Genomic DNA, 23,709 nt, shown 5'->3' on the forward strand with positions numbered 1-23,709 from the left:
TCAGTCATATAATTTACTGACGCTATTTCATGCATCTTTTTTTCTTTTATTTATATTTTCTCTATCTTTTTTTTTTTTTTTGTTAAACTCCACCTACTTTGTTCACCATTCCTCCAATGCCCACTGTGTGATTACATAATTTATCCAACACCGTTGGCCTTTCTCATATATATTTAGTATCTCTCAATTCTTTACGTGGTAAAAAAAATAAAACATATATATAAGAATGAAAAATATTTTTCCCAAGAAAATGAAATATAATCGCACGAACTACTACTCAATTCAATGTGCATAATATCACCTTCATTCGCGTATGGATTAATTTTTTATTGCCCCCTGAGATTGAAAAATCATTTGATGAGAATAATGGCAGTATTATTATTTAAAAAAAAAACGGTAATAAAAAACATTAGAGATATAAAAGAGAAAATTTCATCAAGTCAAGAAGGCGGTGTTTATATTTTTATCTTTTTTATTGTAGCAATGTGTCATTCTTAGAAAAGAGCCAATCAGAGAGAAGAAATAAATCTCAGCTCTCAAGCCCCACATTGATTCCCGTATAGAAAATAATAATAATATATAAAAATAGAAATAAAAATATGTGGGAGGTACCACTGAGTTCCAAAAAGTCAAAACGATAACAGCAAATAGTTCAAAGTTCCTAAATCTCAGTCTTCAAAAGTATCATAAATCTTAATTTTCCCACAATTTTGTATTTTTATATATATACCTGACCATATAATATATTACCTTTCGTGTATAATAAATTTCATCGATTCGTTGTTTAAAAAAAAAAAGTATTTCCCACAATTATACGCCCAAAATGCCAAATAAGAAAAAATTAATCATCATTTGTGTTGTATGCCCATAGAGATATCCATATGAAAAATAGAAAATGAAATCTTTTGATACTATTAACAAAAGAATTAAAGATAAAAAGGATTGAGAGAACAAGGTAGTAGTAGTTTAGAAATAGAAATAAAATTAATAAATATTTATGCGTGAATATATGTGTGTTATTTTTAAAAAAATAAAACAAAAGTTCTCATCATCTGAAAGAGAGAGATCGTTGACCGTTACAGTATTAGGTAGATAGCGATTAAAAAAGTATTCTTATTTTGTAGAACCCCAAAGAAAGGTAACGTAACATAACGTAAATGTGGGTGCGGTTGGCGCGTGCGCCTCCAAACACCAGGGTAGGGCAGGGCGACAGCTGTTTTAGTCCTCAGGCAACATTGCACCTGCCCCGGTGGATATTTTGCCTGGTTTTTGGCCTCGACCGTCTGTCTGATCATTTTTGCCTTCACCGTCTTTTCTATATATATACATACACTCTTCTCTTCTCTAAATAACAATAAAAAATAATGAAAAAACAACCAGACTAAAGCATACATGCTGCACTTACAACGTCATGCTTTGGTGATTTTGCAAAAACTTTTAAAGCAGAAAAACCAGCAAAAATTACCTGATACATGTTTAAATGACAACAGGCATACTTTTGCCATGTTACTCGTTAATTTAAATCGACAAATTAAGCTTCAAATCAATTGGCAAATGCATAATCAAAACTTTAAATTGCCAAGTTAAGCATTGATTGTGTTTATAACCTCTATTGCGCGACACTAGCGCCATTCAATCAAACACCTGATTTGATTATCTAATTTTTTTTTTTATTCTATTTTGATCTCTCTTGTACGATTTCAATTTTATTATATATTTTTTCTTCTTCTTTTGCTAGCTACTTTTCAAGTATAAAAAAAAAATAATAATAAAAGCTTAGAGAGGTAAAAGTTTATGCGATTTCAACACGCATATCCGAAGGTGTGGACAGAAAGAAAAAAAAAATAAATATAATAAAAATAAAGAATGACGAAAAAGTGCTAACGGGATTTAAAGGCCAATTCGTGTACCTCAATTTAATTTCCACTCTTTGGTCAATAGCCAGACATGGTCATGTTTTTTATTTCTTTTTATTTAATTCTGAGAGAGAGTTGCGAGAGATACAGGATGCACGTGACTATTTTGCAAATAACGTTTATCTAACACAATTTTATTTAACAATCAAACACATTGTTCAGCACTTGATATAATATAGTGACGATGATTTTGCCCCTAAACAAGTCAAACATTAATAGACATTAGATTAATGGGATTTTCTTTTTTTTTTTTTTAATTTTTTACATCGTCATCTCTCAATTACCGGATAGAAAAAAAAAAAAAAAAGGGGGATGATAGTTTATATGGGATTTGATGGAAAAGGCAATTCAAGAAGTGAGGGATGTTGAAAAAAATAAAAAATAAAAGGTCATGAAGAAATGAAAGAGAGATGTGGTTAAATGCCCAACGCCCACGCTTTATATTTAGTATCCGATGACAGATGTTTCTGTGGCATTAGATAATTAATCCCTTGGCTATGAAAAGAGGCTGCTAAAAAGGTGGGGTTCTTTCCATATACATATATTTTTATATCTTCAATTTTTAATATATATATTTTTTAATATTGCGCAGAGGGTGTAGAACACACATTGACCCTTCTATATAAAATTTTATCAGCAAATATAAATCAAATAAAAAAATATCTCTCACCTCATCATCTTTTATGGATATAAAAAAATAACATTCCAATATTATTTTATTTTTCTACCCTATATTATTTTTTTATATTTGTAAATGATGATAAGAAATATGATGATGATGATGGTCTAGTTTTATATCATGAAAATTTTACTTGCAATATGTTTTTTTTATTTTTCATAACTGTTTTTTGTTCTCAACGTTGGCGATCGTTTGTACCACAGACACCCTGACATTATCTGCTTTTTAAATATATATTTTATTATCATTATTATTATATGTGTACCTGGTGGCACGCGCCGTATACGAACCATCGACAGCTGCGCCCATCTCGCGCGCGCACCGCTTTTTTTCGGACTTTGGCGCCGACGCCCCAGTACATTCTCAAAAGTCTTAATATATATCAATGTGTATATGTATGAATTTTAAAAGTTACTCAGCAAAAGACCAAAAGACATTGAAAATAAAAATGAGAAAAAATAAGATGTATAAAAAGATAGGGAATACAAAAAATGAAAAAATCGAAACACCTTGCCGCACAAACGCGTGCCATGATGCCTCGGGTCATTCAAGATGTGTGTTGCTATGTGTTGGTTTATAGATCATTTTCAAACTTTGGTCATTGATCCCGTCTACAAATTTAAACCCAAATATATAATAATAATAATATTCAAAATGATTATTTTAGTCTTCTCGTTCACTTGACTAATATACATAGATCAAATCTTGATTTTAATTTTTCGATATTGTTTTGCTTTTGGCCATAAAAGGTTTACTATTAGTCATTAAAAATAATACGCATTTATTTATTTTTTTTAAATAATCTTAATGCGTTTGAAAATTGTCTTATCAAAGTCTAGGTATATATTTAAACTTTCTTTTGTTAAAAATGGATAAATAAAAAAATAAAAAAAACTACTTGTGTTGTTAAAATTCAAAGAAATAATTAAATACTGATAAAGATTTTTAAAAATTATTAAAATAAAAATAGATACTGCGGGAAAAACCTACAGATAAGATAGAAGAAAAAAAAATAAATAAAATTATTTCTTTTTAAATTTTCAAGACAAGATAAATATATATTATGATGTTATAAAATTTTTGGAGACTCCTTGAATTATATTTGACCATGAAAATGTCCTTGGATCTCTATGGTCATGTTGGATATAAAAAAAATATATATCTCATTCTTAGCAACAGTCAAAATATTTTATTTTTTATTATTTTCGAAACTGATCTGTAAAAGCAGGTGCAGGATATGTCTTGAAAGACGAAATAACGTCTGCGAGGGCGACCGGTATTCAGAATGCGAGCACCTTATTCTTTAATGCCTTATTTCTCTCCACCTTTATAGACTCTCGTTGCTTTTTTGATCTTTCATGTAACATCTTGCGAGTGTGGAATACCTGTTTCCACGGGTGCGTGTGTACACACATTTTTTTTTTTCTTTTTTTTTTTTCCTTGGCACGAGCTATTCTTCTTGTATTAAAACTGGCACCTGCTACTGACCGATTTAATTCCCTATAAATATATATACTGCTCTCATCAAGTATATTTACAAATAAATTATTTTTAAACATAAAATAAATACCGAAAAAAGAAAATATTATCAACGACATAAACAATAGAAAAAACTATGATAAGAAAATAAAAGAATAAAATTTAAATGACTAGTGATGTAGGTTGAGTCTTCGCAGACTAAATTGGATATTCAAAGAAAAAATAATCAACTAGAAATGAGTCAGATTTTAGAAAATATATTATCAATTTTTAAAGAATATACATATTTATTATTTTTCGCTTTTCATTGAAAATTTATTGTTTTATATTTATTTAAAAAAAGAAAGTATGATAATGTTAAAGATTTTGATATAAAGCAGCTGAATCTTTCGGAGTCATCTGGCCCTGCTGGCGTGACATGATAAACATCCCCTCTTTAGCATCATACCCCCCAAAAAAATTTAGTACACTAATGGATATTTATTATATCACTAAAGATACTTCATGACATTTAAAGTAAAAAAAAAAACGATATTATAAAATAAATACCACACCTTGAAATCAAAAAAAAAAAAATTTAAAAATTAAAAAGGTATAGAATTATTCATTTTTCAATCAGATCAATTATAAAGAATTTTCGGTTAAAATATAAAATTAATTAAATCAGTTGATTATCATTTTAAATATATTGTTTTATTATTTAATTTTTTTTAAAGCTCATATTTTATTAATGATTATTTGTCGATATTTTATATATTTAATTGTGGGAAAACTAAACAAAGAAAAATGAGATTCAATATCTGATATTGTGTGTCATCCGGAGATGTGATCAGATAGGAAATTGGTTTTTTTTTTACTTTATTTTATAGAGGGTTTTTTTTTATTTTGATACTTGTTTAAATGGTGAGGGTGTTTTCGAGGCAAATGCCACGTGTCTAAATGTCACGACAGCATCCAGTTAATAGACTGGTACAACCAACCCATGTCAACAATTATTAAAGGGTCTTTTTTTTTTCTTTTTCATCATTATCATCTTTCCCTTCACAAACATAATAGTCATTTAGTATGTATATTATATTTTTTATTTTTTTTTTTAAACCTCATTCGATTAAATAATCCCACGAGACAAGTATAAAAAAATAAATATAAAAATTGACCTTTTCTAATATAATTCAAAAATATATACAAACTAAAATTTATTATTAAAAAATTTAAATTATTATTCTCAATTAAATAAATATTATTTTTGATTATATCAATTTTTTAAAATTTTCATTATTTATTCACGTTTGTAAAATAGCGAATAAACGAATGACTTTAATACAGCTATTATGAGATAAATATTTAAAAAGAAAAAAAAAAAAATAATAAACAAATGTAAATATAAATAAAATAAAAAAAAATGTCACGCATTTGTTATATGCACTTGTGTGCAAGTGTGCAGTGGTCGATAATAACGAACAACGAAGAAGAAACAAGAATAGAAAAAAAATAAATAAATATTTAAAAATTGGAAAGAAAAAAATTTATAAATGCAGAGGATATGCATTGGACACCGTATATCCTGTTATTCGTCCTACTGCAACACTGCACTCTTTTTTAAAAAAAGAAAAAAAACAATAATAAAAAAATAAAATCATAACAACGTGTGCATTTATATCTCGTCTCCTTGGTGACAGATCACATTACATTTTTCCGATTGTAGTATGGTATTATTTTGCCTCGTCCGATCAATTTCAACTACAAGAGATCTGGTTATCATGTTTAATAATTATTTGTTTATTTATTTTTTTTTTTTTCTTTTGAAACATAACAAGATTATACAGCAGCTTCTGTTTATTTTATTTTATTTTCAGTTGAAATAAAAAATAATTATAACTTTTGTGAATAAAAAGCATTAGAAATTTCGATAAGATCGCGCAGGATTTTAAATATTCGCGTGTTAATATATATTTTTAGATGTACATCAGGAAAATTCTGTTCTTCATTTGTGCGTGATAATTTTTTTATTTTTTTTATCTTTTTACATAGAGTATATTTTACTGATGAGTCAGTCACAACGAGACTATGGAATGTCGCTAATGAGCTGTCGTTGAAATCTTTTTTTTTTTTTTTTTTCTTTTACCTTTACGATGCCGCTGAAACTGAAAAATTTCACTTCTTTGTTGATGATAATTCATTATATTATTAATAAATTTATATGAAAAATATATTTAAAAATTGATTCATCAGTAGTTGAAATTTATAGAACAAAAAAATTTATCTGCATTGAAATAATTCAATGACAAAAATAGACATTTAAATATAGACATTTTTTTTTTTATTTATTTTTAATCTGTACTAGTTTTTTCCTCGTGGATATATAGTCACCTTTTTTTTCTTTATTACTATTATTTATTATTTTTTTTTCGATACATAGATTTATATAAAAGTCAAGTTTACCTATAATTTTCAGGTCTAATTTTATTTTCAAAATTAATATTGATATACCGCTAAAATAAATACAAAATAATTTTAATCTCAAAAAAAAAAAACGGAATAAATAAAAATCAACTGTTGAGGAAAAAATAAATAAAACAACGCGTGTTGTTGATTGCGTATATAGTTGAGACAGAAACTTGATATGAGTACACCCGTTACAGAATTTATTCGCGTGTAAAAACGTGGGAACTATTCTAGCATATCTCTCAGTATATTTTACAACTGAATTACTATTTATTTCTCCATAAAATAATCTAAAAATATTACAAAAAAAAAAAAACTAAAAAAGCTATTTCAAGATTCATCTAATATTCATATCAATAAACCGAAAAAAAAAAGAAAAATCAGTCGAATAAAAAATTCATGATTCAAGCATCATTTTCTTTCTTGGAAAGCAAAAATAAATAAATAAATAATATTGAATGAAAAGAAAAGGAAAAAAAAAGCAACAAAAAGACCTGAAGCAAAGAAAAAAAAATGAACTTGTCATATTTTTTTTGTTATTCTGAAAAATTGAGATAAATTCTGGATGAGTATTGGTCGTCCAATGAGAAACAAGAATAAATCCACCCTCATGTACTTCAACCAACCCTCGTCCAACCCCCATGATATTTTGCAATGGCGTCGTCTCAATTTGCAGTTTAGTTAACTGCATCCCAGGGGTTATTTTTGCAAACTGCACAAGGGGCTGATATTTCTTGGAAGAGAAATGAGAATGGTGAGGTTGTTCAAAGAGAATTGTTATATAAAAAAATAAAAAATAAAATAAAATATTGTTAAGAAGATACAAAAGAGGGTTGATAAAAGTAAAAAAAAAAAAAAAAAAAAAAAAAGAGGGGATAAAAAGGTGGGCAGGGTGAGGAATAGTACAGCAAGAGAGATAAAGATAAAAAGAGAGTATATATTGAGGCAGCTGGGTTGGATGGGAAGGTGAGGGCACGAGGTCTTCAAGTATTGATCGTACTTTGCTGGACGGTTGATTTTATTCCGAGAGTAGAAGGAGGATTCCGTGTGCATCAGTGTTAGATAGATTATTGGACATGCAGAGGGAAAGATACAAAATCAAATATATTATACAGCAAAAAAAAAATAAAAATAAAACACATTACTGTACTGCAGTTATTTTAATATGCTACAGAAATAACAAGCTCTATTTTAACAGATTTTTTTTTTTTTTTTTTTTTTTCTATATTGTTAACACATTTGTGTATACAGTTATTTTTTCTACTGGATATTTTTTAGACTCTTGTTACCAAGGTATTCATCACCATCAAACCAACACAAATATATTTTATTTCGTTTTATTTTTTTCCTTCAATTTTTTTGTGAGCTATTTTTTGGTAACCAAGCAACTAAATGATCCAACTCCCAGCAACATCAACCACACCCCCTATATAGATTAGCCAATTTTAATAAATTCATGGATAATAATAATGAACAAAAAAAAAAAAAGTTTAACCCATCAATATATATTTTTATATAGTCTTAAAATCTTGCTGCTCACCTGGACTCTATTCACATAATTCTCTCAAGGCTATATTTAAAATAATTTATGAATAATATAAATAAACTTTTTTTTTTTCATTATTTTTCTCTCTTGTATTATTTTATATGAAAGAAAGTTTTTTTTTTAAATCTAATTGTCGATTTTATAAATTATTTAAATTACTGGGATTTTATTGTAAAGTACCTTGGCTTGGATTTTACGTCTATTTTTTATTTATAAAAGCTTGAATTTATCGTGCGTTCTTTTTTTTACTTTATACTTTAAAATTTTTTTTTTCTTTAACAATGTCAAATAAATATTGACATAATTTTTTTTTAAATTTAGTGATTTTTTTTCCAACTGTTATAGTGTACCCAAGTATACGTATAGATAAAAAAAAATTTCCAAGAATTGCTGGATCAGATCCAAGGGTTGAAAAAGCTCGGATATAATACAGTGGGGTGATATAGATAGTCAAAAAGGGAGGAAGAGTAAAAAAAGAAAGAAAACAAAAAAAAAAAAAATATACAGATATATTTATAGATAGATAAAGAGAGCAAGAGGGAGAGAGTGGGTGGGAGGGAGGGAAGGAGAGACAGTATAATATACAGAGAAAACGCGTGGAAGCGTTAAAGTCAGATCTCCAAGGTTTCATATAGGTGTGTTGGGTGCAAACGGTTGCCAGGTAACGAACCAGTGAGTCCAACGGGTCAATACCTGACTCGTTTTACCTCTGCATGAAAACGTCATTCATACCACCACCCAATTCCTTTTTTTCCCTATTTTTTTATAAACTCTCTTCTCATCGAAAAAAATCTTTCATTTTTTTTTTAAAAGAACAATTTATATACAATCCAATTATCTTTAACTATTTAATTATTTACATACATGTTTTTTTTTTATTATTATTTATTTTGTTGTTTATATTTTACTCCACCCTTTGGCTTCCATGTGTATATTTGTATTTTCTGCGTGCCAACTCACCCTCAAGCTTCTATATAGGCACATTAGCCCAACCAGTCGTCCGGAGTGCCGGTAGCGAGTCGATCCAGCCACCCATAATCATTGCCTTTTTAGCTTCCTGGAACCAGGAGGGGAAGCCTGGAAAAAACATATACTCTGATCATTTCACCCTCTATTTTTTTTTTTCTTTTTTTTTATTCCACCTAATGGCATATTGTCTTTTATACATGGGGCATTTAGAAATGAGGAAAAAAATTCATATCAATTTGAAAATAATTGTTTGATGATGATGACGATAATGATGATGGGGATGGGGATGAAATATCAAATAATATATGTATTCATATTTTTTTTTTTCATTTATCAATGAAAGTTTTTTAATCATATGATGCATTTTTTTTATGTTGAAAGTGGGATTTAAATATCGTGTGACAATTTTTATTTTTTGAGCTTGAGTTTGCATTGTACGATCGTTGAACTCGAAATGGTGCTGACAGAATAAAATCCTACCTCCCTCATTTTATTCACATGTCACGAATAATACTCATCCCTACTTAATCTTTTTTTTTTTCTTTTTTTAATTTTTCTTTTTCTCAAGATTGACGTTTTGCAATAAATTTTATTATTCTTGTTTTTTTTTTAAATTTTTTTTTGTATTATTTGAGTGACCTCATTGATATACATACAGAATAACGTGGGCGTCAGCTTTTTTTGATTCTCAAGACGCCATCATTTCTGTTACTCTCATTTTTATTTAAAAATAAAAAAAAATAATTTATTTTCTACAAAATTAAACTGATTGGTTCGTTGCACATTCTCCCCTTCTGTTGCAATTTTTTTTTTTTTTTATTTTCTTTCTCATTATTATTAACATAATTTGTTTTGATTTTTTTTCTACCGAGAAATTGATATATATAAAAAAATAAAATAAAATCTTCTGGTAATTGATAAGAATAAAAAAAATTAAAACATAATAATCATTTGGATGTTTCTTGGATTACACTAGAGTGGTGGTTGCATTCGGCTCGATGAATAAAATTTTATAATCTTGTATAAAATTCTTGAAACTTCTTTAGACAAAAAAAAAATATATAAATAAAATAAAATACAAACAATTATATATATATTAAAACTATGATAAATTTTTATTCTTGATGCTGAAATTATTTACAAGGTCAATGTCATTTAATTATATATACATATTTTAGAAAAAAGTTTATACATAAAATTTTTGATCAAGATAATATCTACGTCCTCTAAAATAATCATGGTTAAACTTCAAAATTCAAAACTCATATTGTTTAATTTATCTAATTTTATGATTATTAAGCAGCGTTGAAAAATATATAATTGTGGTTGCAAAATATATACCAAGAAATAAAAATAAGATTGCGAAATGAAAAATAAAATATATATATCATCAGATGCTTGCACATGTGCAATAATAAATTTGCAGATGCATTCAACATATTTGCCATAAGACTAACTCCCAATATGTGTACATAAATATGGGTATGAATATATGTACTTGTACTTGACACACACAAGTGTATGTGTATATATATATTATATATTTAAAAGTTGGACAAAGTGGACGCGGGTTTGTGAACGCGTGTGTGGGTCCACCTGAGCGAGCAGCAGACAAAACGAACTCAAGAGGAGAAGGTGTCTCACATGGTTGCCTCTGTTCTCAGTGTATTTCACTCTGCAACAAGAGTCAAGTCCCCACAGATGGGGGAGACATCCGGGCAGCTGACATCCCGAATGAGACTGACTATGACTGACTTCGGTTTAACCGACTCCACATCCTTCTTCGATTAAGGTGAATTACGTCCGGAATTAGTTGAGAGAATGATAGAGAAGAGTTCATCATAAAATTGCTAATTTTTTATTGTTATATATATTCATTAGATTTTTTTTTTTCTCTTTCTTTTTTTTTGGCAATAATTTCAATGTAGCAAGGTTTAATTTGATATTAAGTATATATTAGAAATTTTTTTTCTTCAAATTATCAAAATAATTTGAAATTTAATAATTTCGATTTCGAAATTTTCATTTAATTTTTTCGAAATAAATTTGAAATGTTTTTAACAATATAAAATTACAATTGAAAAAAAGTAAATTTACCAAACTTTTTACCCAAAAAATAAAAAACAATATACCAAAGTTTTTTGTTAAAGTTCGTAAAAAAATAAGAAAAAAAATTAAAACATACAAAGGTACTAATGGCGTAAAGTAGTAAATGTATATATTGTGAGGAAATGAGGTGGCAAAGGGGGGAAAGGAAGAAAAGGGTGAAGAGGGCGGTGAAAAAAAAAAAAAAAAGTCATCGTTGTACATCACAAGATAATAAAATAAGAGAAGAAAAAATAATCGTATATAAAAGAGGAGAAGGAGTCAGAGGGTGGCATACGTAAAATAGTGTTGGAATGGCCAAGAGACATAAGGTACTACAAGAGGGAACGAATCAGAGGAAGCGTAGGCACTCAAGTGTGACTCTTTCGCGGGGTTCTTTTTTTTTCTCTTCAGTCTTCATATACAAACTACTTTACTGGCCCTCACGTTTATTTTTTCAACTTCATTTTACTGCGTGCGATATAGATACAACCACACATTACACACCATCTTGTTTTTTTTTTTGTTATTTTATTATTTTCGTTTCTATCTCTTTTTTTACCCTCCCCCATCTCCCATCATGACTCTCCTCCGGAAGTGTTCTTTATCTCTGTTGGCCCCCTTCGTGCACGCACCAACAATATATACACATACGAAAAAAAAAATATATAAAAAAAACACAAATTTATAGATATTCATGTACATTTCTTGCAACCCTTCGTACATTTCCACCCCAGCCCCCTATCACTCTCTCTCTCCCTCTCTCTCATCAATCGCCCTCTTATGTATTTTTTTTTCAATATCACCTGCGTTATACTTAACGCTGATACAAACAGACACACCACATACACTACCACCTGCTTTACTAATAAACTTTTTTTTTTTTTTTTTTAAATAAATAAATAAAACGTATTTTTCTCGTTGATAATCGATTTGTTAAATAAATATTTATATATCGAGCTTTAACAAATAATACCAAATTTAATGAAAATAAATTAGAGCTTTTTTTTATTTTTATCGTTAAAAATTGAGCTTTTAAGTGAGAAAATAAATGTGTACATGAAGGACGAAAAAAATACATGATGCGTGAGTACATGTATTAAAAAATTTAATAATAATAAATACTCGCGGTGGGAATTAATCAGATGAAGAGATCGTCAGACTGTGTATCCTCAATATCTCGTTTAATTTTTTTTTTAAATTTTTATCGTAAATGTTTTTTTTTTCTTGTGAATTTTTTTATATATTATACATAGAAGCTAAAGATATTTTATTCTTTTGGATCCAATTGTCGAGATTTAGTAATGAGATTTAAAAAAATTAAATGAATTGGGAGAGTGTGTATATGTGTGTTTGAGTATTTTTTTTTTTTTTCGCTGTTTTTCTGAAGGCCGTGAGATGTCTTCCAACGAGACAAGCATCCCCTTCAGTACTGACAGACATACACAAACACAATGTTAATAAATTATTTGATATATATAAAATATATATACATACACTAGTAAATGTCTGAGAAGCGGACGTTCAAGTTGGTTGGCCAGGTACACAGAGGGAAACCGTAAAAGGTGGGAAACCTCTCGTTGGCTCCCGAGTTCCAGCTTGGAATTAGCATTTACTTCTCTAACATCTCATCTTTTTATCTTTTTTTATTCTATATATAAATTATTATTATTATTATTTTCTTTCCTTTTCCTTACTTATCATTATAATCTTATAATGTTGCGTAGATGATTAAGCTATGTTAATTTTAATTAAAAATAAAATTACCTGCAGAGAAAAATTTAATATCAAATTTAAAAAAACTAAAAGAAAATAAAAATGTAAATTTTACACTATACTATCTATATTTTTATTTTTTAAATGTCTATACAATTGCAAAATTTAAATTGACAAAAAAAAAAAGGAATTTTATAATCTTATAATTTTTTAATTATTTCAAGTAAAATAATTCAATTGATTATTTAAAAATGTCAATTTAAAAAGCGTAAAATTAAGATTAAGTTCAGTTAATAAATAGCGGATATATATTATATAAAAATATATATAAAACTTGGTGAAACGTGTGTTCCCGATCTTATATTGATACGCACCACTAGATTCAAAAAATATTCAAGTATAGCTATCTATCAATATTTACAATTTAATGATTTTCTATTTTTTTTTTTTTCAATATACAACTCTCGTTAAAATATATATGAAAATGAATAAAAGAAAATAAAAATGAAATATATAATTTTCATGGTACCCATCAGGCGGTGAAGAGAAGTATATGGTTACGCCCATTCATGTCCACTCATACGCTTCGTCTGATTCCTTGGTGGTATTTCATTTCTCCGTTTTGCCTGGATGTGCGATAGAGCCAACTTAAAAATGGTTCTCAATTTATTTATTAATATTCATTAATTTAAATAAATTAAATGACAATTTAATGACAAAAAAATCCTAAATTCATTGAATGAAATTCATCAAAGATAAATTTCTTTTTATCAATAAATTTATTTGGCAATTGTCAAGCATATAATTAAATTTCTTTTCTTAAATATATTGAGAACCATATAATACGATTGATTGTTATTTATTTTTTTTTATTTTTACGAGCAAGTTACGATGACAATATGGGAAATGCTACACTCATCTGTCTTGGCGAGGCATAACGAAGCCGTTACGTAGGTGGTATTTTAGATTTAAAATAATAAAAGTATATATATTATAAGTGATCCTTTCTCTCTGAAATTCATGTTGACGATCCGTTTGTCAGAGAAAATAGCTTCCTTCCATCGATAAATACTTTTTTTTTTTTTATGTAAAAATCACCTTTCTCATTCGGTCGTATATTATTTATTTGAATAAATAATCTATAAAAAAATAAATATTAAATTAATAATAACAATGAGGTCAATGTGTGTGTGTGTCAACGAATTAACAATTTAATATAATAATTTATATTTCTCAACGATACATACTTGATAAAACCACATTTGATGCTTTTTTTTTTTTAATGCAATTATAAACCCCTAATTACCATACATACATTGAAGAATATATTGTTGCTTGGATATAATTATAAATGAATAATAAAAGTTCAGTGTGTTTCATGCTCTCCCTTCTGGTGTCTCATATGATAATATATAAAAAAAAAAATGTTTTCCCTCGTTTTTTAAATTTTTAATATGTATCAAAAGCAGTCCCTTTGACCTCCCTTTTCTCCATCAAGGACAATAAATTCCCTCCCAATCTTTTCATCAGTTTTTTTTCAAAAATAATTTACTATATGTTGAACTGAATATTTTTCTTTGTCGGATAAATTTTATTATTTATAATAATGATGTTTTAAAATAATTTTTTTATTGTTGTATGCTTTTGACATTAAATTTTCTTGAAGAACATGATGATGTTGATGTTGATGATGAAAAGGTGCGATACAATTTTGGCAATTTGATATTCTGCAGTTTTTTTTTTTTATTTTTTTATTTTTTATGATTATATTTAAACTGGGGTTGGTTGGAGACATGAGTGACCGGAAACTCAATGATACCGTAATGTCCATCAAGACCGGAAGCTATATAAATATATTCTGACATATTTCATTTTGAAGTTTAAATAAAAGATACACAAGTCTTAATTCCCATCAACCTGATAATTAAAATAAAAAAATTAATTTTCTCTCGATTTAAAGATTATTAATTTTGATATTTATCAGACATTTGATTATTATCTTTTTTTTTTTTTTGAATAATAATTTAAGCAAAATGATTAAATTACATTTTTATTATTGTAAAAAAAGAAATATAAAAAAGTTTATAAAAAATATATAAAATAAGCAAATTAGATAATTTTCAAATCATATCACGAATTGAATTATTACAATCAAAAAATTATCCAACATGGGATGTTGTCTGGACATCTGACTTGTCTTATTGTCAAAAAGAGTATTTAATAAACTGGTCACTGAGCATAGAATACAGAACACAAGAAAAAAAAAATATATAAAAAATTGAAAAAAAAGAAGAGGAAAAAATAATGTTTGAGAAGAAAAAAAAAAGAAACAGATTTGGATAAAAGAAGGCTTGAAGAAGAGAAAAATAATATGAGAATATAAATAAAAATGAAAAAAAAAATAAATAAATAAAAAAACCATACATACGTTGAATCGTATTGTTTTCAGAGTTCCCTTTCTCGCATTAGCATAAGAATTCAGCGTGCACCTGAGTTGACTGCCGATCGATCCCAGTGAATCAAGTCTTTCAGGGTGCTTTGAAAACATTCATTTGTAAAACCATATATACAAATTTATATAGTCTCTCATGATGTCTCATCTGCAGAATCAAAATTTTAGCTAAATATGATTTTCATTTTTATCTTTCTCTTTTTCTCTTTGTAAAATTTATTTTATTTTTTATTGACATTGTCATCTTGATGATGATGCACCCGGAATATCCGATACGATGAACTTTATTTTATTTTTATTGAATATAAGCCACAAACCACTTCCCATCAGATTGATATCGGATGTATTTCCGAATCGTATGAGTAACTCATGGATTTACAGATTTTTGATACTCTCAATATAATAATCATGATGAAAATCAATGAAATTTAAATACTCGATGAATTAATTGTTTTTGTATTTGTATTATTTTAATTTTTTTAATTTATAAAACTTTTTATCAATTATTTAATTAATTGGACAATTAAATATACATAAAGAAATATAAAAATAATTATTTTATTTTTCAAAAATATATGAAGGATTGAAATTGAAAATTGATATTTTATTTTTAAATTTTAGTATTTAAAATTTAAATAAAAAACTAAATGAAGAATTTAATAAATCAATTTTTTATTTAAACTTAAAATTTGTCATTTATTATGTCAATGATTTTATGATAATTATTGTCAGGTGAAATTAAAGCATGTTACGAGGCCACCTGTGGAACCGTATCCATAACTGTCCTATAAATATACCGATACAAATTACAAGCTTAATTCACATGTTAACTCGTGAACATTTAAAAATAAAAATACATATTTTAACAATGATGATGATGAAAATAAAATAATAAATCTTGTTGGGCATCTGCTGGTTTGTTGTATCTTTTTTCGGCTGATCAAAATCACTTTGGATCTCGATACATTTATATAGCATCATCATTATCATCATGATTTTACCACCAACATATATACCATCTGGAAAGATGAGAATAATTGTGATCCTTCCTGAATCACCGATACCATCCGGATGTGAAATCTGTGCCCTGAAATTTCACCAAAGTGATTGATATTCTCTTCTTCTTCTTCTTCCTTTTTTTTATTCTTTATGATTTTTATTCAATTTTTTTTTATTTCGTTCCTTCTTTTTCTTCTTCATGAATTTCATAATTTTTCATCTTCTTCCTTTTTTTTTTCGTGATTTTTTATGTACACCTCATTTTTTTCAATCACACAACTTCATATGCATCCTATGTGCAGTATATTCTGTGACATCCTGCAGTCCGTTATATAAAAAATGCACGACATGTACCGTATGTAACTGTCCACTTGGGTTCTCCAAGGTGCAGAGAGTCAATACTGTTGTCCATCCGATTGTCTCAACTTCAAAAAAAAAAATGAATATCAATCAAAAAAATTCAAAATAAATATAAATCTGAATTAAATTAAAAGTCTCATATATCTCTCAATAAAATTCATCATTGATTGAATCACCAGCTGTACCATGACTCTGTAAATTTAAAAAAATCAGAGATAAAAATGAAGCCAACAATGCTCCAAAATAAAAAGTATCAGCTGTTCAATTTTTTTTCAAAATCTTTAATTTAAAAATGATTAATTTTAAATATCAATTAAATAAAACACATTGATAAATTTTCGCCACAAAATATATTTCGAAATATATCCTTTATAATTTATTTTTATTTTTTAAATTTCTTCTATCGTTGACGTCTTGGTTGATGTACGTGTATGAGGACAAGTACGTGTTTTGTGAACAATAATCGGGATGGAGATCCGTTCTCAATGGCTTCCGCATGTTACTGTGACTATATTAAAATTTTTGAGACTATCGTTTCATCGATTGTATCGTTACTTATACATATCATTGCAATGGATAGTTGGTTTTGCTGATGGAGAGAAACGAGTACCCGTTTCTTTTTTCATATTATTTATTTGCGTCTCTTATAATTTATTTATTTTTTTAACTTTGAGTCAAGAGAGAAATGCCAATATAATAAATTGGTAATTCATAACACGAATCAACGTGCGAGCACGTAACATCTTCTCTTCTTAGGATTGTTCACCAAACCCAATACACCAATGTCTTCATTGAATTGATTCAAACGCAGCATGTATTCGTACTATTATTTTGTTATATATATTTAAGCATGAGCTGTTAAATACCAATGCGTTTATTTTTTTTTTTAATTCATTATTATTGTCTAAAGAGAATTTTTTTATTTTTTTTCATCATGACTAGAAATATCTGTGTCACGACAACGCTGTTTGCCAAACTATTTCAGCTATTTTTTATAATTTTATTTCTATCGATTTTTCAAGTATATATTTTTATTGTAAAATTTCATCTTTTATTTTGATGGTTGATGGTCAAAAAAAAAATATTTAAAATTTATTTGAATGAGAATCTTGATGATGGTTTTTTTTAAAATTCGATTGGCATACAATTTTGCAAGTTGATAGGTGGGTGGGCATTTTATTGTCACCAAGTTTGGTCTTGTGGGGTTTTTTTTTTTTTAATATATATTGTTTTTTTTTTTTTTATTTATTTAATTTTATTTTCTCATTTGAAATATCTTGTGTCTGGTCAATGAGGATGTGACGAAAATAATTTTAATAAATCTATGGATTGACGCTGATGGAATCTTGCTGATAATAAATATTATATTGATGAGAAAAAAAAATATAATAAATAATAAAATAAAAACAATTATTAAATGAATATACAAGAGAAGAAACAATAGAGTCTGACTTTGGTCGATCCATGTTGAATTCAAGCCTTGACTTTATATTTAATAATAAATTATTTTATAAAATTACATGTTTATTAAACAATCAGTGAATCATTGAAAATAAAAATTTATTAATTATTATTTTTTTTTATTTTTATATGATTATTATTTTTGTTTAATAGAAAAAGTTTTTTATTTTTAAATAATATGTTATTTAAACTATAATAATGAATAAAAAAAAAAAAGAAAAAAAGTCCTTTCATTTCGATTAAAATTCGAGTTGCACTCAAGCAATTCCTTTTTCTTTCAAACAAGGTGAAATTATTTCGTAATAAATGTTTAAATAAAATTAGAAAAATATATTTATTTTTTTTTTTTTCTATTTTTTCGTTATTTTTGTTCTTGACATAATAGAAAAGTTAGAAAGATTAGATTCTGGTCACTCATTTTGAATATTGCGCCTGGTCTAAATCATCATGCTATCATTTATATAATTTTTTTTTATTTTTTATCTGTTAATTCTTCAATTAATAATTAACTTTTCTTTTCTAAATAATAATATTTTAGTTGCCTTCAGGTAGCAGCCCCATTAGCTCACGTGAAATAATCAAAATGATAAATTTTATATCATTTAAATTTATTTTTCTATTGCATAATTGTTGTTTTTTGATTATGTATTTATATTTTCATTAACAAACAATAAATAAGGAATTGTAAATACAATCAAGTAGAAAAAAAAAGATATTGCCATTTATTTTATTTAAAATAAATGGAAATATTGTATGAATAAAAATGATAGAAATTTTGTAGATGCATTGCACGCTTCTTAAAAAAAAAATCTTGGATTCTATTAGCGAAGAAATTATAACGGATTGATGGAAAAAACTAAAAGAGTTATAATATACACGGGAAGAGAAGGATTTCTCTTGAATTGTAAATTTGAAAAAAAAAAAATCCTTTAGACATAAGAGAGAAAACTCTTATTCCAAGTTGTCCATATAACCACCATCCCGAGTGGTTGCTTGCTATGAATTTTTAAGTACTTCCCGGTGCAGCTGTGAAATCGTACTTTGACTTTTATACTTGTATCTTCCCCGCATCGCCGATTATATTTTTTATTTTTTATAAAAACACATGTGTACGTGTGCAAACCTAAGGTGGTTTTGTTTTATTATTATATTTTTTTTTCCACCCGCATCCCGTGTCAATGACTTGATCATCGAGCTTCTCAGGTTTGCTTATCAACAATTTTTTTTATTCTAAAATTGTATAGATAATGTGTCAGACAGATAACGAGAGTAAAAAACAAAAATATTTTACGAGTTGTATTTTTTAAATGACAAGCCATCTTTTGGTGTAGAAATATCGAAATCGAAATTGTGAAAATTTATTTTTTATATCAATGAAGGATAAATTATTATGAGTCGGTATTAAAGCTGATGTTGGTAGAAATGATTTCTCTTCTTGCAATATAATATGAAAGATAAGGAACAAAATGTTAGATGTCTAAAATTAAATTTATAAATTGGTTAAATTGAATTTTATTTCCAGAGTAAATTTTTATTAGTATTATAAATTTAATATTATAAATACATATAATGATTAGATATGCATTTATATACGTAAAGTTTATTATTGTATAAATGGTTTTTTTTAATTTATAACTAATACATATAATTTATAAATAGCAATTCATATGTATAATCAGTATTTAAACATTTAAATACTTCAAGTATACTGACTTATACTTTTTAAAATTTAAATTAAATATCTAAATTTCTATATCGATGTATTTGCAAATATTAAAATTAGACTTTAAAAAAATATTTGATAGTTCTAATGATTTAAACATATCATCACAATCTTCAAACGATACATAAACAAATATTGGTTTTTTATGTTGTTTGGTAAATTCTAAAATTTCTCTAGTAACTTCAAAAGTTACGTGTGTATTTCTAACATATAGAATATTTAAATTTGGTAAATTTGTAAAAAGTTTAAGTACTGATCTATTAGTGATTTTAATGCAATGGGATAAATGCAAGTATTCTAATTTTTCATTGACTAAACATTGTATTGATTGGTCTGTTATAAACTCATTATTTTCTGATTCATTCAAATTAAATTGGAGTGATTCTAATTCTTTTAAATTATTAAGTGCAATCATACCATTATCTGTTATATTTTTACCAATAATATTTAAATGCTTCAATTTTTTAGCATTGTTACAAAGATTAACTAAAAATTCATCTGTAACGCCACAATTGTAATTAATATATAAAGTCTCGAGATTTTGCAAATTCCCAATTGGATACATATTGATTTGTTCATCAAACACTGGATGATTGTCCAGCCAAGAACACATGAATCTTAGATGTACCAAATTTTTTATTTCACTTATCGACTGGAGTAATGACTGGCTCGGTTCAAAATTAATTATATTCAACTTTTTTAAATTTATTAATTGAGGTAGTACCTGTAAAAAAATAAATTTATTAATTAAACAAATTCAATCAAATTTTCAACTGTAATATAATATTTAAAAAAATTATACTTACGTAAGCCAATGAATCTGGTAAGCAGAGATAATTTTGATTTTCATTACGTGAAAGACATAACTCTTTCAAGGTTCCACCAACTTGTTCTAATGACTTGACCAAAGTCAATGGTACATTTGAATTTTCACATTGCCAATTAATCTTCAGTACTTCAAGATGAGACAAGTTAGAAAAAACATTTTTAAAATCTTGATCTTCAATTTTTTTAAATTGTAATACAAGTTCATTAAGATTAGGACAATTAGTATTAATGAATGGCATTATTTTTGAAAAAGGATATGCTTCTACATTAAGAGCCTTCAATAGAGATCCACAAAGATTAATTAGGTATTTGAAATCATTTTCTTTTTCATGTAATTCATTGTCTGAATGAGCTTTACCCTTATTAAATTTATATGATTTATAGTGTGACGCAATGAAATGATTCTGCTTATCTGTGCATACTAAAAAATCAATTAAATATCATCATTAGTATTTATAATATATATTATACAGTATTTTGTTTTTATCATTAAAAATTAAGGTGTTGTTATTTCTTACTTTTTTGGAGTCGTAGATCGCTAACCAGTAGTGAATGCATGTTAAACACGCGCATACAAAACAATTCCAGTGTTTTATGCAAACAAATCTTGGAATCATCAAAATTATTATTTACAACATCTTTAACTTCAGGTTCACTTGAAAAAACGTGGATTTTATCAGTACCAATATAAACATAGTTGCTTCTATTATTTTTGAAATCGTGTAATGCTCTCTATAAAAAAAAAATTTTTTTTATTATTCAATTAATTTAAATTATGATTTATTATTTAATTTATAAAGTATTCTTATTATTTTCCGAAATGTAAATCTAATAAATAATAAAAAAAAGGAGTTGATATTCATTTGAACGATCTAAGATATACTGTCGTAACTCGTAAATAAAATGATTATTGTAGTCGTTCTGGTAAGTACGTCATATAATAATTTTTACAGCCAGAAATTACTAGAACGACTACATTAATACTGTTATTCTTTTCCCTGGCGGAAATGGTGAAAGCTAAGCCAGAAGAAAACGATATCGCTTTTGTCGCCAAAGCCAGAGCAAAACCAGAGCAAAGCCAGAGATAATAAAAACAGAATATTAACAATTGTTATTAATATCAAACGTAAATTTGGGCTTTATATGGATATATTATTTAAATTAAATTATTATTGAACTTATTTTTAGCAATAATATTGATGTAAAGAGATAAATATAAGTATAACAAGTAATGTAAAATTGAAAGATTTGACGTTTTGAGGTTGACTTGAATCGGTTAAAACACAAAAATCCCTAATGTGAAGCAATAGTAATCCAGACCTTTTCAGAGAAAAGCCAGACTATGGCAAAATATTATTTATTTTATAACAATAGCACTAACTATTAATAAAACAATATTAAATTAATAAATTTAATGACTTTTAGAGACTTTTATTGTGTTGTACTTAATTTTTCACAAAAAAAACACATCAATCTCTGCAAATACAAAGCCAGAGGAAAGCTAAGAGTAAAACCAGACAAAAAGCCAGAGCAAAGCCAGAGGAAATCCAGACTTGTGAAAAAGACATTTATTTATAACAATAGCACTAACTACAAAACAATATTAAATTAATAAATTATAATGGCTAGAGACTTTTTATTAATATAATTAATTTTTCAAAGGAAAAACACATTACTCTGACAATACAAAATCTAGAAGAGAGCTAGAGTAAAGCCACAGTAAAACCAGACAGTTAAAGTTTTCAGAGTAAAGCCAGACTTGATGTGTTTTTTTTTTTTTTATCAAGCGAAACATTAATTATATTAATAAAAAAGTCTTTAAAAGTCATTAAAATTTATTAATTTAATATTGTTTATTAATAGTTAGTGCTATTGTTATAAATAAATGTCTTTTTTACAAGTCTGGCTTTTCTCTGGAAAAGGTCTGGATTTACTATTGCTTCACGCTAGGGATTTTTGTGTTTAGCCGATTCAAGTCAACCTCAAAACGTCAAAATCTGTCAATTTTTACATTACTTGTTATACTTATATTTATCTCTTTACATCAATATTATTGCTAAAAATAAGTTCAATAATAATTTAATTTAAATAATATATCCATATAAAGCCCAAATTTACGTTTGATATTGTTGATATTCTGTTTTTATTATCTCTGGCTTTGCTCTGGTTTTGCTCTGGCTTTGGCGACAAAAGCGATCACGCCAGTTCTGCCAGGGTTTAGTTTTAATCAATTAATAGAGTCAAATTTATTAACACATTATGTAGTTTTTTTTCACGATGATCATCTGCCATCTGCCTCTTCAACTTTTGAAAAAAAAAATAGTTTAAGATAGTTCAATAGAAATAGGATAATAATTTGTGAAAAAAAGGACGAAAAAACAGAATCTTAAATTCAAAAAAAGAGAGAGAAAAAATATCCAACTAAGGACCCGAGAGACAACCAATCACACAACGAGGAACCGGCATTGAAGTTTTTTTTATATATAAGAGAAAAAAAAAAAAAATAGAATAGACAATTACATAAGCTGAAAACTTTAGAAATTATCACGGCTATTCACTTGATCTTGATATAATATATATAATTTAAAACTTACGTCTAAGTCGCTTTCTTCAGAGATGATTCCAGTTTCCATTTTCTATTATTTTTCTTGTTTCCGGTCAAAAAAACAAAAATCCGATGAATAATTCTAATGTCAAATACTAAATTTTAAAAATTTGATTTAAAGTTTTTGATAATATACAGTTTTTTTGAATGTACGTAAATAAAATGTGGTTATTATTCTTTGGAACAACGTGTTTAACAAAAATAAATTATAATAATTAGTATGATATGGGGTTTTAGCCTGTTCAGCCGCACTTGAGTCGAGTTGTGACGTCTAGCATTCACATGGTCAGATAGTCCACGTAGTCCACAAATAACAGCTTTGCACATGTCACAACAATTTTTTTTTTTTATTCTAAAATTGTATAGATAATGTGTCAGACAGATAACGAGAGTAAAAAACCAAAAAAGTTTACGAGTTTTATATTTTAAATGACAAGCCATCTTTC

At 26.8% G+C, this 23,709-nt stretch overlaps 2 protein-coding genes across 2 annotated transcripts in view; one reads left to right on the forward strand and one right to left on the reverse strand.

Annotated features, from left to right (window-relative positions):
- The window catches only part of LOC122856769 (protein bric-a-brac 1-like), a 212,064-nt gene that overhangs the window by 36,128 nt on the left and 152,227 nt on the right, over positions 1-23,709 (forward strand). The gene's annotated exons all lie outside the window — the stretch shown is intronic.
- LOC122856168 lies at positions 1,219-23,709 on the reverse strand. The gene is made up of 5 exons (XM_044157861.1): positions 23,253-23,709; positions 21,177-21,390; positions 20,637-21,079; positions 20,012-20,554; positions 1,219-1,344 (listed from the first exon to the last, which is right to left on the reverse strand). The coding sequence occupies exons 1-5, from the start codon at positions 23,289-23,291 to the stop codon at positions 1,219-1,221; spliced, it is 1,365 nt and encodes a 454-aa protein (XP_044013796.1). The 5' UTR covers positions 23,292-23,709.

This window comes from Aphidius gifuensis, linkage group LG5 (assembly GCF_014905175.1).
Source record: "Aphidius gifuensis isolate YNYX2018 linkage group LG5, ASM1490517v1, whole genome shotgun sequence".
NCBI lineage: Eukaryota > Metazoa > Arthropoda > Insecta > Hymenoptera > Braconidae > Aphidius > Aphidius gifuensis.